We start from the raw sequence: 15,274 nt of genomic DNA, 5'->3' as shown, positions 1-15,274 counted from the left end.
GGATAAGACTGCAGGAGATGAGAAGCACAGACGGGAGAGGAGTGGAGGAGAACTAGTCTGAGCCGTCTCTACCACACGGCGCTGGGGGTCAAAGATAGCGCGGTGTTAGCTAGTCCTGCCCTCCTAGCCCTCCACCTGGCCCATCTGCTACATTCTTACGGGAAGATTAGCACGGATCTCCCGTCCTGCGCGGGCATGGCACTAATGGAGTGAGGGCCTCCGATAAGAGACGGGAGGGCTCGCGGCGAGTGTGTTTGGATCGTAGCAAAGTACAAAGAGACTTGTGTGAACCCTGCCCCCACGCAAGGACAGAGCAACAACACACACATGTACGCACACACATACGTAGACCCATACCACCGGACAGCTCATAAATCTGCGGTGCTCTCAGGGAGAGGCAAATGGCGGGGGAGGGTGAGTGGTGAGACCCTCTCCATCAGCACCTCCCACTACCTCACTGTGTAATGTTCCACAGGAGGCCAAGGTGTTGGCTAATTGCCCTTCACTCACTCCTTGAACACATAATCTTGAGTTCATGCTCTAAATTGTTTAATCCCCTGAGATCTCTGGAATCACCTTACTATCATCGAATAAACTTTTTTTTTTGATAATTTTCAATTCTAACTAGACGAGGTCACTCAGTAGAGTACAGATCTTTGCCAGGAGAATATTAACTAATATCACTAATATCCCTAATAGTGTGTTCCAGCTTTGGGGTGTAACTGACGAATGCTGAATCCTCAGTTTTCTTTCAGCTGTTTCTGGGATCCTCCAATAAACCGCAGATGATTGCAGTGTTCTTGAAGGCAAGTGGGGAACAAGGAATTAGCAATGTAGCTTGATTGTAGCCCATTAGGGCTTTTTAATGTATGGAGGAGGACCTTAAAACCAATTCGAAATGTTACATGAAGCCACAGCAGCTAAAACCGGACTAACATGCTCTCTTCTCTTGGTTCTGATTAACAGCCGAGCTGCAGAGTTTTGACTGAGCTGAAATCTCTCAGCATTTTTTTTTCTTTTTGGTAGACCAGTAAAAAGTGCATTACAGGAAATGAGTCAGCTTGAAATAAAGGCGTGAATCTGTTTTTCAGCATTCTTTTGATTTACAAATGGACACACTTGAGCATTGTTTCTAAGGAGGATTGAAAGTAGAAAAAAATGTTTTCATCACCTTGCTAATGTGGGACTGGAAACTTAGATCTCAATCTGGGAGTCAATTTCCCCTAATTATTAAAAAGAATTTCTCTTTTTGTTTTAGGGCCGACTGGTGTGATTTCAGTTTTGTCCTTGTTTAACTTATTGTTATTGCTCATCCATTTATTTGTTGCCAAAAGACAATAGCTGCAGTGTGATTTGTTTCAGCAGAGATGTACAGTTGTGTGTCATCTGCATAACTATGGAGACCTATAATAATAATAATAATAATAATAATATATTATTATATATAATAATAACAAACCAAGGCAGCTCCCTTGTGCAACATCAAAATATGTCATGTTTCTCAGACATATAATCTAAGTCTTGTTAAAGCCCAGCAGCTGCTGATGATTTGTGGCCCCTCCCAGCCAGTTAAGAGAAGTGAGGAGTCAGCAGTCAGTATAGGTTATTTATAGGTTTCACAAAAACTGTGAATCACCACAACCACTAGAGGACCAGTGGCATGCAAGATTAGCTGCAGCTCCAGCTCTGTTGGTCCACGCACACACACATCTGATGGCACGATAATGACAAATAGTCTTCAGTGCCATGATGTGAACTCTGTTCTGTTTCGAGAACGGTTGTTGCAGACTCACCACAGCCCTGCTCGTCACTGTTGTCTCTGCAGTCGTTGTGGCCGTTGCAAACAGACCACAGGGGCACACAGCGGTAGTTGGTCCTGCAGTCAAACTCTGTGTGGTTGTCACAGCGATACGCAGGTCCCACTGTGAAGAAAACACCACTCTTGTCAAGGAAAGGAATCAAAGTGAATTAACATTGCTAAATGGTATTAAAATTGCATAAACTGGGCCTGACTGGAAAACTGAGACTGTCATGGATTCACTGGGCCCCACTGTACTCATGGGTGATGATGTTTGTCCCCATAGTAGCCATTTCATTATGTGTGACAATTTTTTGAAATTTGACTAATGATCTATAGTGACCTCTAGGATAATCACAACCTCATCAAACTTCAAAACCACAAACTAGAGCCTGAAACATTCAGAGGAAGTATGGATTTCCTAAGTACATTGACAATAAGGGAGTTTCACTTTTCCCAGAATAGAAGTGCTTGCCATCTAACCACCAAAAAATGCAATTCTTGCAGAAATCTCTAAATGTCACAGCATGAATTTTTCTATGGTGATCCTCAAAGTCTCAGTGTCTTGGTTCTTGGTGATTCTCGAGTCTTAAAAAATGTTCAATTTTGTACCAAATGTGTGTAATAAACGGTATGACACATAATATGCTCCATATGCTTTATATACTTCAATCACAATGTTCTGAAGCCTTATGTACTATGAACTATCAAAATGTGAATAGGCGCCTAACCAAAACACAATGTTTATTAGAGATTTAAGACTAGAAAGACTTGACAATGAGTGCTCAGCTGCAATCTTCAAGTTCCAGCTTTCAGATGGTGATTACCACTTCTATATCTCCTGTTCCCTGCCTTAAAATGACCAAAAAAGTGTAGGGCAGGGAGGGATGGAGTGGAAAAGATTAAAGAAAAACCACTGAATAGAGAAAATAAACTGTATATAAAATAAACTGTATTACTTACTGCATTCCTCTAACGGTTCATCTGAGTTGTCACCACAATCATCATCAACATCACATTTCCAGTTCTGAGGGATGCAGCGTCCATTACGGCACTTGAATTGTCCCGGGCGGCAGGTCCTGGTGGAGCAGTGGGCGGGGTCTTCATCAGATTGATCACCGCAGTCGTCCTCACCGTCACACTGCCATGACTCCGGGATACAGCGTTTATTTGCACACTGCCACTGGTGAGTTTCACACTGGTGTGTAGCTGCAGAGAGGACAAGTCAAATCAGTTGTCTGGAAAAAGTTTTTACAGTAAGTCATAAAAAACAGAGACATGTTAGATATTGCAAACAAATTCAAGTAAACACCCTAAAAGTGAGCATTTTGGATAAATGAATAATAGCTATTAAAACAAGTCAGCTAAGAGAACACAACCCACCACATAGCACAGGGTCTTCGTCTGAACCATCATGGCAGTCCTGGTTGCTGTTGCACAGGAAATGCGGACTGGTACAGTTTCCATCATTGCACTGAAATTGGCCGAGCCTGCAGTGGCGAACCGGACAGGTGGAGGGCTCGTCTGAGCCGTCTCTGCAGTCCCTCTGACCATCACATTTCCACCAGATAGGAATACACCTGATCATTGAAGCAGAGGTAGGGACAAAAATGCTCAGTGCGTTTGCCGGAACTTTACATTATGTGCTGACACAGGTTAAGGTGAAAACTAAAAACTTTTCAGCCCCCTAGCATTTCCAAATACTATTTCTGTTGTGCCACTGTGGCAAAGGCAACAGGTGTTGTGTCAAAATCTGTTTCCCCATCGACATCTGTTCCTGCTTAACTTACTCTGCTACACTAACCATCACCTATCAACCTCAATATCTGACAGGGTAACACACTTCGACACAACACCAGGCTGTTTCCTCATCCCTTTCTATAGAGAAATAATCAACACCACTTTGGAAATATGAGAGCAGAAAGAAGCATCCTCAATGAAGAAGTAAATTGAACTGTAATGATTTTACATAAATGTAATTATATAAAATAAGATCTGTAGCCTCCACTGACCCCACTGCTGCACGGTGTGTGCACATTTTGTGTCAACAAAAAAAGGATTTTGTGAAAATTCTGGTGGATTATGATATGACAAAAACAGCAGGGGGTGCTGTTTATCCATTGCAAAATGAGCAAACAAAGATTTACTGTATATAATCCCTCTCATACATACAGTCTAAAATGTTCAAGAACACTTTCTGCATTGGACCATGTGTGAATGGGAGCGGAGACTAATATTCAGCGAATTCTGTACTGCCAATTTCCCACCAAAAGACTGAGTGACATTTCAAAAATGGCCTCTATGGCTGTGATGAGAAGGACAGAAAGGGTTACATCCATCCCTCTGACAGAGCTGACTCACTGTCACTCACTGCTGGGGGTAGAAACCAATGAAAATCTAGTATTTTTATGTATAACAGTGAAATATAAAACAAGTTTTCTAGTGAAAGAGAAGCTTATTTGTCATGATTGAAGGTTCCAGGAAATAGCACTTTTCAGGTGTTAATTAAATGAAAATTTTCCTGTCACACCTGCCCTTGCACCTCCCACTTTTAACTATAACTAGATGCCCATGATTTCTGCCATTTATTGGACTGCCCCTTGCCTCAGCTATTCCAGTATTCCAGCGACAGGTGTAAAGAGGTGGAAGACTGAAATGTTCCTGACGGAAGCTGAATGTGTGACACTACTAAAAGTTCCTGAAAGGTTATACCAGTAATTCACAGGGATCTATGCATTAAAAAAAGGGTATTTCAGTGTTTTAATGGGTGGAGCAAGTGAATGGACAATGTTAATATTGCTTCCAGGACTTTTGTCTTCCTCAGTAAAAGAAAAGAGAATAAAAACATACAAAGCAACACCAGGATGAAAGCAGCATCCACCTATAATCTTAAGAATGGTCTACTTGGTTACGGTAGTCCCACTAATGTATCACAATCAGTTCAACATTTACATAGTGATGTTTAAAATGCTGCACATCACCTAAAAAGATCACCACAAAAAGGAATCTGGACAAACCGTTCATTGTTAGCACATCTGTACTGGGTGCTGGTGCACATGGGAAGGCATCGGGTCACACCTCCTATTTGGACAGTCAGGAAATGGTCAGGGCACTCACAGGTGTGTTCCCGCCCCCCGTGACTGATCAGGCACAGGTGAGAACAGCCTCCATTGTTTACCGCACAAGGATTGTTTGCTGTCAGAGGAAGAGCAACAAGGTGGTCAAACGATCTCAGGTCAATTACAGGCCAGGTATTGTTCAGGTTGTAGTCCGTATCTGTCTTTAAATCAATTTAAAGTGGATATGTCAAGAAGCTCTCAAACACAAACTTTTTACTCACCAATAGGCTGTCTGTAAGGATGACACACATGGATGTCAAATGGTCTGTGAGTGGTGTTAACCAGGACCTGACGACCAGAGCCGTCGTATTTGTTGCCTTTCTCCACTGAGCGCGTGTTCCAGTCAGTCCAGTACACAGCGTCCTCGAACACAGTCAGGGCAAACGGGTGAGGCAAATTTCCATCATAAACTGTGTGTCTGTGCTGACCATCCAAGTCTGAGTATCTAAGAAAAGAAATACAAAGTTACACTGTGTCTCACTGCGTTTACTGAAGGAAAAACACAGCGTGATCGCTTCCTGCCTGATTCCACTTACTCAATGTAACTGAGATGAGCGTCAGACCAGTAGAGTTTGTCGTTAGTGTAGTCGATCGTGATGCCGTTGGGCCACTCTATCTTGGTGGTGATGATAGCCACTTTGTTGGTTCCGTCCATTCCAACACGGCCTATAAAAGCTTTGTCTCCCCAGTCTGTCCAGTATACAAATCTAACAGGGAGCAGAGAAAATGACTTTAGACTTTAGATCACATGATATCTAAAGAAAAAAAGAACCTATACTTATGAAAAAAAAATCACCCAGTATGAGGAAGAGGAAGACTGATACTATAGTTTTTTTTCAGGGCATAAGGTGAATGATAACTACTGGCCCTATCCTTGAAGAGTGCCTGATTTTATTTATTTATTTTTTTACATGACCAACAATACACTTAAATATCTTGGAGTAGTTTTTTGACAAGGATTGCTAAAATTTGATCATTTAAGATTAAACAACAGACATTATTGCTACAGATGACAGTAGCAGTAGCAGATAATAGAACATTTTTAACAGTTACTTTCACAAAAAGATTAAATAATAATATGAACATTCACACACATTCACACAACATAACTTTATAACATTTCCAGATACTTAATTCCAGTTAACTGTTAGTTGAACCTAGGAGTGTAAGAAAATATCAATACTCTTCAGTATTGCGATATTATAGTATATTATTGGTTTTGTGGACCAATATTGGCTGTTAAGTTAACATATCAATTAAACTCTATCGTAAGTAGTGCTGTAAATAACAATTATTTATATTATTGATTAATTTGCAGATTGTTTTCACAATCAATTGATTAATCGTATGATCTATAAAATGTCTAGAAATTGTAAAAAAAAAAGAAAGAAAAAAGTCACACTGAGCTCAAAGCGACATCTTCAAATTGCTTTTTCTGTCCAACCAACAGTTCAAAAACCAAAGACTTTTCATTTACTATCATAAATGACAAAGAAAAGGATCATATCTTTACATTTAAGAAGCTGGAACCAGCAATTTCTGACATTTTTGCTTAAAAAATTACCATTATCAAAATAGTTGGTGACTAATTTTCTTTTTGATAGACTAATCAACTAATTGTTCTGCTATAATCATAAGACTTAATTCCTCCTGTGTCTGACTCACCCATATTTGGGATGAAGCACAATGGCTCTGGGGTTTTCAAAGCAGTAGGTGTTATTGGCATCGACGCAGTGCTCAGCCAGTTTCTTCACAAATCGACCGTCCAGCTCAGATACTTTAAGACAATCCAGGAAGCTGTCCACCCAGTATAGTTTCCTGGCTATCCAGTCAACTGCAAGGCCCTCCCCATGCAGAACTCCATTGACCACCACCTCTCTGTTACTGCCATTGAAGGACATCCTCTCAATCACTCTGCGGCTCACATCAATCCAGTAAAGACGCTTGTCGACGCGGTCAAAGTCCATGGCCACCACACTGGTCAGGCCCTGCAGTATCATGGAGTAGGCCTGCCCGTCTGTTGACAGGTTCCTCAGGTAATAGCGGTTGCTGAAGATGAGGTAGGGAGAGATGTTGCTGTTCTGACGGCAGCTGTGGCCATCCGGCTCTCGGAGGAATCCCGGGGCGCACTTACACACGTAGGAGCCAACGGTGTTCTCGCAGATCTGGCTGCACACGCTCGGCGTCTCTCCACACTCGTTGACATCATCACACGTTTTGCCGTCAGACATGAGGCGGTAGCCGGGACGACAGGTGCAGATAAAGCTGGTGGGCGTGTCGGTGCAATTGTGATCACAGTGATGAATGGAAGGGTCTGTGCATTCATTGACACCTACAATCAAAAAAGAAGTAATGTAACAGTTATTAAAGTAAGCAGGAAATACTTTTGATTTTACCATTTTGTTGTAGTCTGAAGTTATGTAAAACAGCAATATTAGGCTATTTTGGCTCAGTTGTTGACTGTCTATAGAATCAATTAACATTATCATGTTACCATGGACAACTAAGCAAATAAACTAAAGGTGGGTAACTTCGTAGACTTTAAAGCTGGAGAGAAACAAACACTGGAGAAACTGAGAGGTTAAGATGATAAGATTGCACACATTTTCTTGAACTGTTACGAAAGTCTGCGTAAACTCACCGCATCCCTTCTCGTCGCTGTTGTCAGAGCAGTCATCGTTCCTGTTGCACACCTGGACCAGCGGGATACAGTGTCCATTGTCACACCTGAACTCTCCGGGAGGGCAGGTGGGTGCTGGTGTGTGGCACATGTGCTCCAGCTCGTCAGACTCGTCCCCACAGTCGTTGTCTCCGTCACAGACAAAGTCATGGGACACGCAGCGACCGTTCTGGCAGGTGAACTGGTGTTGCTGGCACGCCTGGTAGGTGCAGCCCTGCTCGTCGCTGCTGTCCCCACAGTCGTTACGTCGATCACACCTGATTTTAGAAGACAGGCCTTGACAGATAAACTCACTGCTACACAGACTGATTACAGATGCAATTTACAGCTACAACAAGGAGTTTTTGACTGGTTATGAAACTCAATTCAATACTGATGCCTCTATATGACCTGCATAAGCAAACAAGACCATCCATGAGAAGACTGACTATTTCTGTACAGTTATTCAATGGGTCAGATTCTCCTTGTGTTTACATTTTCCCAGACAAAGTTATAGTGAGTAGTACATTAGCCAGTTAAAAGAAGCAGGAAGAGCTTCTTCTGTAGATTAATTTATTTTTTGATGTTATAATGTGTGGTTATGACAGTGGAAACACTATTGTTCTTTTCTGCAGGGGCCTCAAAAATCAACAAAATATAGAAGTTCCTTGTAATAGCTTTAAGATATTTTAAATACATTTTTCTAACCTGTAGGCGCTGCGTATGCAGAGGCCATTGCTACAGGTGAACTCGTTGACACCACAGGATCTGCGGGTGCAGTTTTGATGTTCATCTAATGCATCTGCACAGTCGGCGTCTCCATCACACACCCAGTCACGTGGGATACATTTCCGCTGAGGTGGCTGGTTGTTTGCACAGGTGAACTCTGAACTTGAACATGTGCGATTGGCTGTAAAAAACAAAACAAAATCATGCAGGGGGACTTACAAGAAGTGAAATAATGACGGTGGTGACCCAATGTCAACCTGCATTTTTGTCAATCCAAATATTGCAGACTGTATTTCAAAACATGCAGCCGTGACTCCAGATTCTTTATCCATCTAATGTGATTGATCCACATTGTTTGAAGTGAGTCTCCTACAGAGGCTCAGGCACTGCTGAAGTCTTTAGCTTCAGGCATCTTATTGTTGGAGCACGCATTGGTGAGACATAAGAGTCTTGATCCACCCTGAGCCAGGAAGCCAGAGAAAGGAGACATGCACAAAGTAACGAGTGAGGCAGGAGAAATCAGGAATGTCAGCTCCTTGGAATGGAGACCTTCTACAGGAGACTAAGATGCCGGGCACTGACTGCCAGTGTCTCCCACACAACACTCCCCCAGTGGCGTGTATCCTAATCCATCAGCGTCCTGAATAACGAGAGGATGAGGGAAGCAGGAGGGGGCGAAGTGGAGAAGTGATGGGGAACAAGAGGATGGGCTACAAGGGAAGGAGATGAAGAAAAAGTGGGAGGAAGCAGACAAGGATGAAGAAGAGGAGGAAGAGAAGAAAGAAGCGGAAAGAGAGATAGTATAAGAAGCAATGAAAAGATGCATACCACAGTTATGTCTCTGGTCTTCGTCACTCATGTCGCCACAGTCATTGTCCCCATCACAGATCCAGGATGAGGCAATGCACCTGCCATCATCACAGCGAAACTGATCTGTGTTGCAGGTTCTGACCAGTGTGGCTGCAGAGACAAATTATGCAAAATTAAAGGAGCAATATGTAACAGTTGCACATCTAAAAATGTAAGCAAATAGCAAGCAAATAAGTAAATAGATTGTACATTGAATAAGATTTATACATGATCTATGGTTGAAGCAACTTATTTCCTCCTGCCCCCTCCTCCCCAGACGAGCACAACATTGTAATTCAACAATAACAAGCGAGGACAAGTCCTACACTGTAACCCTGTCTCGACCACATCAAGTCAGATGCGTTTTTCACTTGCACATCTCATGCAATTTTTATCAGTTCATTTAGCAGGAGTAAACGTGACCTGAAACATTCATTTAGACTACAAGTCTATTTTTTTGACAATGCACGGGTAAATGTGAAGCTGCCATCTAGTAATACTGATCCGCACAGTTGATCAGCTGTTTATAACTGTCAATTATCTGTCAGTGTAAAGTTAAGCCCCTTATCCTGAAAGCAAAAGCCCACTGCTCTGAAAATACACAACCTGAAGTTTGCATTCAGTGACTGCCTGCTTTCTGCCTGCCAGACTTCATTAACACGTTGCTGTTGTTGTTATACTCATCTACTCTTTCTAAAAGATTATTATTGATTTCATAAACAGACATTTACTCACTCTGTGAACATTAGGTATTAATTTTAACTCTATTAAATGTAAAATAGGCAAACAATGTAAAATAGGCAAACAAAAACAGCTATTCCTGCCCAAAATATAAATGTCAGAGGACACCACAGTTGTAGTGTTGTTGTTAGAGTAGCACATATTTCAGCATAGCATGTTTTCTGAATCTCTGCTGACATATTGTGGTCATTTTATGATTTATTACAGTAAATATATTACAGATTTCTCCTTTAAACTATAGACTCTGATTTAACGTCTTCTGCTGAATAATTTATTCTCAATACAGGTTATTATCTGTTTTTTGTAACAAGTCTTTCTTTCTGTGATTGCCAATTATCTCAGGTACTTCCCCCACTGCTTTTCAACTAATAAGGAAGGCACAATACAACACTGGCAAAGCTTTCAAAATAGTCATGGCAACTCCACATTCCCATGCATGGTGAGCTATCTAAACAAAAGCCAAAGTGAGGCTCTGTAACCCCTGGGGGACAAAGGGAGGGGGAGGTGCTGTTTGTCAGAGGACACTGAGGGGCGTCACCACAGAGGAATGCAGCACACAATAGGAGGCCTGACTGACCACATCGTCAACAAAGAAATACACCATTGACTCACACTCACTGCTACATCACTCATACCACTCTCTCACACCAGCGGCACACAGATGCAGATCAGTGCACATACACAAACACACAATAACCGAGCAGCTGATAACGGGGCGGGGGCGGACGCACAAAGCCGACAGGCCCGTTTTTTGGGGGACGAGAAAGTTGTGTGATACTCACTGCAAGAGAGGGGTTCATCAGAGCCGTCGGCGCAGTCAGCCCCTCCATCACAGTACCAGTGGGCGGGGATGCACCGGCCGCTGGAGCATCGGAACTCAGTCTGGGAACATGTGGAGGCGGCTACGTAGAAGATGTGGAGAGGCATGAAATCAGTCGGAGGAGTTGTCAGTGTGGGATTCTTAACATGCTGATGAGCGGGTGGGATAAACACTGATTCTGATTCTCTTGTATCCTTTTTCTCATAACCGGACCTGCTCAGAATCGCAGAATTCCAGCAACATTTTCCACAGATTTTAAAAAACAGAGATGCTGCTTGTAAAACTTAGAATGTTATCAAGGACATTACTATTTATTAATGTATTTGTTTGTATTTGTATGTCTTAAAGTGGTAATATTTGGGAGATAAACGATCAATGGTTAATGGTTTCACAAATTAAGTTTTGCTCTTTCTGTTCAACATTTCAACTTTCATTTCAGTGGTCATGTGTCCAACATTTTATGCTGGTGGACTTTTCCAATAAATGTTCACATTTTGTTTTGAACTGCCAGTGATGGAAAGAAAATCTGTACAGGTTATACTAAAATCTGCTAAACGTTTCCTTCAGTCCTAGGCAATTTTAGCCTGTTTTAATTTATTTTGTTGTCATTTTTGCTCAAAAACAAACTTTGTTATTAACATGAATATTGTTTATCACATAAGAAGAAAAACAAGATCACAGCTGAAACTGTACAAAAAAAATCAATTTATTCTGTTTGGGTCTGCCCATAGCTTTAGGTAGATTAAAATCTTGTTTACTCAGATTGTGTAGGTTAAATTCACATGCAGGCAATAACTGGCATTTCTAAGTTTCAAATCCAAAGTGACAAGAAAAAGTGGCTTTGTTTGGTTTAATTCATAATAAAAGCACTTTGTGCAGAATTTTACACAGAATTCTCTCTTTTTTTTTTACTTTTTTAATGAAATTGAGTCAACACTTTCCCATAAAGTAAAGTCAAATATGATATGCATATATCATCCATTTATGTTTGTCTGGTATGCTCTAGTTTGAGATTTATAACAGGGGAAATAACAGAAACAGCAAAATTATGTTCAGTTAGAGAGTAATCCTTTCCCTACCATACAGTTAAATACAGTAAAATCATACATTTGCAAAAAATAAAAGTCTGGTCTACTATAGCCTACAGAGAACTCACCACAGTGTGTCGGGCTTTCATCGCTCATGTCCCCACAGTCGTTGTCTCCATCACACAGGTATGAACGTGGGATGCAGATGTTGGTAGACTGACATTTTGTGTGCTCAGGTTGGCAGGTTCTCTCCGCTGAGAGAAACAGAGAAGTAGAACATATTTAATATAAGTAATATCCACTTTGATTTAAACATCTACCTCTGTATGACTTCTGTGGCAAAGTTAGGATACTCACGGCAGTTTTGTTCATCAGAGGTGCCGTTGTCATAGCAGTTGTTGATGCCATTGCAAACATAGTCCTTTGCGATACAGCGCCCATTGTTGCAGGTGAACTCTGTGTTGGGGTCACATGGTCTGAACAGACAGCTGACCTCGTCACTGTTGTCTCCACAGTCATCATAGTGGTCACAGCGGTAGTGGTAGGGCACACAACGCCCATTACCACAGGTAAACACTGTAGGCTCACAGGTGTGAAAGGCTGCCAATCAGAATGAAGAACAGGTCAGAGCTCTGGTCAATACAACTTTTTGACATTAAATAGCAAACACAGGTGTTATCAGTGACACTAATTAACACTCTGTTCCATTCAGGGCAAACAGAGTCAGGGTGATGCTATTGTGCCTGTTGGCTCACTGGAAAGGCCAGGGCTCAATATTAAATGTTTGTGTCCCGATTTCTACTTTAAACTTTGCCTGTCTTTACAACCATTGTATGAAATTGAAGTTTGTTTTTGTTTGTTTTTTGCATTCTGAAATTTCTGCTCAAACTTATCTTTTAGATGACATGTCAGAGAACACATGTACTGACAATGACCAATATGGTGCAACTGTACATGGGAATGCATATGAATGCTTAATTGTAATCAGACGATAGCTGATGGGTTCCGAGATAGGGAAAATACAGGTTCGGCTGTCCTCGTGTCTACTGCTGCTAGCTTTGTTTATAGTTTAGTGTTTCAAGAAAGGAACAGTGCAAAATCATAAATACACACGGTTAATAGTTCCAGGCCAAGGTGTACCTGTAGCTTGAAAGATACACCTTCCCTGAGCTAAAAATAGCACAAAGATGCAATGAAATGTAACTTCATATTTTTCACAAACTTTCCACAGATGTTAACATATACATATGCTGTGTTAATGAGTAATTAACACTACATTTTTACATTACATTACAGAAAAATGTTTTGTGGGGCTATACAGGCTCCTGGGAACATGTCAAAACATGAGACTGAGTGCCTGACCATTTAATGAGCTAGCAGTCATTTACATTCACTTTCTCTGCCACCCCAGAATCAAGTGCTAAGGAAGGCTCTGCTACACTAACAGGACAGGACCTTAATTAGTATCAGTGGTTACACCTGTGTTTACCCTACAGTTTCAATTGAATATGGCTGGCATGAACAAATCCATAAAGGGTGAGGTCAGGAGAAACTGGGCTGATATATGCCCATAGTGTAAGCTCATTTTACCTGACAAGGCAATAAAGGATGACAGCAGCTGTGGGACTGCATGCAAAGATATAAGCACATTGATTCACATGTTAGTGTTGCTTTGTTTTAATACTGTTAATGGAAATTTAATCATGAAGTGCAAGCATACACACCGACATAGTTGAAGACAGGTTTAGGTCCTGAGAGAGAAATTTATTCAAGCAAAAATACAGAACTTGTTAGTATTAGTGAAGAAAAGACAAGAGATTCTGATTCAGTCATGCAGGAGGACTAATGGCTCTAAGAAGATCACTATGACTAATTGTCAACAGTGAGATTTCAGATAATTCAATGAAACTCAAAATTAGGAAGAAATGCACACAGGAAACAAACTTAATTTATGCTCTTTTAAGAAGGCCCTACCACAGACTCTCTCCAACTCATCACTGCCGTCTCCACAGTCGTTGTCGTTGTCACATTTCCACTGGGCACGAATACAGCGGCCATTCATACAGGTAAACTGGCCTGGCTGGCAGCGAGTCCCATTATCAGGGATACAGTGCTTGTTGTCAGCCAGGTACCAGCGGCCCTCTAATGGACACTGACACTCAGCTCCATTGGGTCCTAACAAGACAAAATGAGACAGAACAGTTTACACAATTAGTTGGGGTTATCTTTCAAAATGTTTTTTTTACTGTGAAGCATCATCAATAAAGAAAGGAAAAACATACTTCCTACATACCAAAAATAAACAAATATATAAATAAATAAAAGGGATAACAAAAATGTAACACCTCTGTCTCGTAAATCAGATTCTCTTAAGGTACCCAATTTGTTTTTAATTAGTTGTAGTTTTCAATTGAAAAGTGACAGTATGAAACTGTTTGTACCTGGTGTGCAGATGTGGCTGCAGCCGCCATTAAACTGCTGGCAGGGACTATCACACTGCTGCTGCTTCCTGCTGGCCAGAACATGGACGTCCATCGGCCGAGACGGAAGGTTCTGAATCATGACCCTCTGGTCAGAACCGTCGTGCTTGTTGGCCTGATAGATGCTGCGTGTGTTCCAGTCGGTCCAGTAGATGAACTGGCCAAACATGGTCATGGCAAAGGGGTAGATGGCTGTGCTGACGATGACCTCCCGATTGGACCCCGTGAGAGAGGACCGCTCAATCTTCTGTCTGATGGCAGAGCAAAACATTGATAATAGCAGCGGCTTGATGGCGTAACAGACAAAACTGAGTATATATTTCAACAGTGGAATTTCTAAGATCTTACAAGCTGGCATCTGCCCAGTAGAGTCTCTCTTCTTCATAGTCCAGGGTCAGTCCATTGGGCCACACAAGACTGCTGTTCACAATCTCTGTTCTGAAGTTTCCACCTAAGGTAGCACGTTCAATCTTTGCATGGGTTCCCCAGTCCGTCCAATACATGTACCTGTGAAATGAGAAGGATTGATCATTAAAGGGATACTTCGGATCATTTGATGTGGAGTTTAATGAAGTACTTATCCCTAGTCAGTGTATTACCTGGAGTAGATGCTGGTCAGCATGCCCCAAGTTTAAAGAAGCAGTGACGAGTACCAGCACAGAAGCTAAGCTATGAACTGCTGTGGACAGGGTCGGGAGGGGGAGGAGCAATGGAGACAGCCGCACGTGTGCTCACTTAGCTCCAGAGGAATGTGACTAAGCATAGCACAGCGTGTGAATGTGTGTGAATGAGATTATCATTATTTTTGAGTTTAGAGCAGAGGCACCTTGCATGGCAGCCTCTGCAATTAGTGTATGAATGAGTGTGTGAATGGATGAATGTGACACGTAGTGTAAAAGCGCTTTGAGTGGACAGAAGACTAGAAAGGTGCTATACATATGCACAGGTCCATTTACTTAACTTTGATCTTTTCAAGTCAAAGTCAAAATCAAAGTCATCTTTCTTGTCCATTCTGCCATATGTTAAGGTTATACAGAGAATCAGCATGCTG

At 41.7% G+C, this 15,274-nt stretch overlaps 1 protein-coding gene across 2 annotated transcripts in view; it reads right to left on the bottom strand.

Annotated features, from left to right (window-relative positions):
• The window catches only part of lrp2a (low density lipoprotein receptor-related protein 2a), a 68,932-nt gene that overhangs the window by 15,749 nt on the left and 37,909 nt on the right, over positions 1 to 15,274 (bottom strand). The window contains exons 42-59 of one of the 2 annotated variants that reach the window (XM_084725185.1): positions 14,572 to 14,730; positions 14,185 to 14,474; positions 13,718 to 13,918; positions 13,468 to 13,494; positions 13,334 to 13,369; positions 12,101 to 12,343; positions 11,872 to 11,997; positions 10,678 to 10,797; positions 9,134 to 9,265; positions 8,285 to 8,486; positions 7,559 to 7,854; positions 6,583 to 7,249; positions 5,454 to 5,624; positions 5,139 to 5,362; positions 4,816 to 4,993; positions 3,182 to 3,378; positions 2,762 to 3,007; positions 1,794 to 1,922 (exon numbers count right to left, since the gene is read on the bottom strand). In XM_084725185.1, coding sequence (XP_084581311.1) covers positions 1,794 to 1,922; positions 2,762 to 3,007; positions 3,182 to 3,378; positions 4,816 to 4,993; positions 5,139 to 5,362; positions 5,454 to 5,624; positions 6,583 to 7,249; positions 7,559 to 7,854; positions 8,285 to 8,486; positions 9,134 to 9,265; positions 10,678 to 10,797; positions 11,872 to 11,997; positions 12,101 to 12,343; positions 13,334 to 13,369; positions 13,468 to 13,494; positions 13,718 to 13,918; positions 14,185 to 14,474; positions 14,572 to 14,730 — 3,644 coding nt within the window. The remainder of the gene's footprint in view (positions 1 to 1,793; positions 1,923 to 2,761; positions 3,008 to 3,181; positions 3,379 to 4,815; positions 4,994 to 5,138; positions 5,363 to 5,453; positions 5,625 to 6,582; positions 7,250 to 7,558; positions 7,855 to 8,284; positions 8,487 to 9,133; positions 9,266 to 10,677; positions 10,798 to 11,871; positions 11,998 to 12,100; positions 12,344 to 13,333; positions 13,370 to 13,467; positions 13,495 to 13,717; positions 13,919 to 14,184; positions 14,475 to 14,571; positions 14,731 to 15,274) is intronic. The other variant, XM_084725186.1, reaches the window with a different exon arrangement.

This window comes from Lutjanus erythropterus, chromosome 8, assembly GCF_056507025.1.
Source record: "Lutjanus erythropterus isolate fLutEry1 chromosome 8, fLutEry1.hap2, whole genome shotgun sequence".
Taxonomy (NCBI): Eukaryota; Metazoa; Chordata; class Actinopteri; order Lutjaniformes; family Lutjanidae; genus Lutjanus; species Lutjanus erythropterus.
The sequence above is the reverse complement of the archived record's forward strand: the minus strand, read 5'-3'. Positions and strand labels throughout refer to the sequence as shown.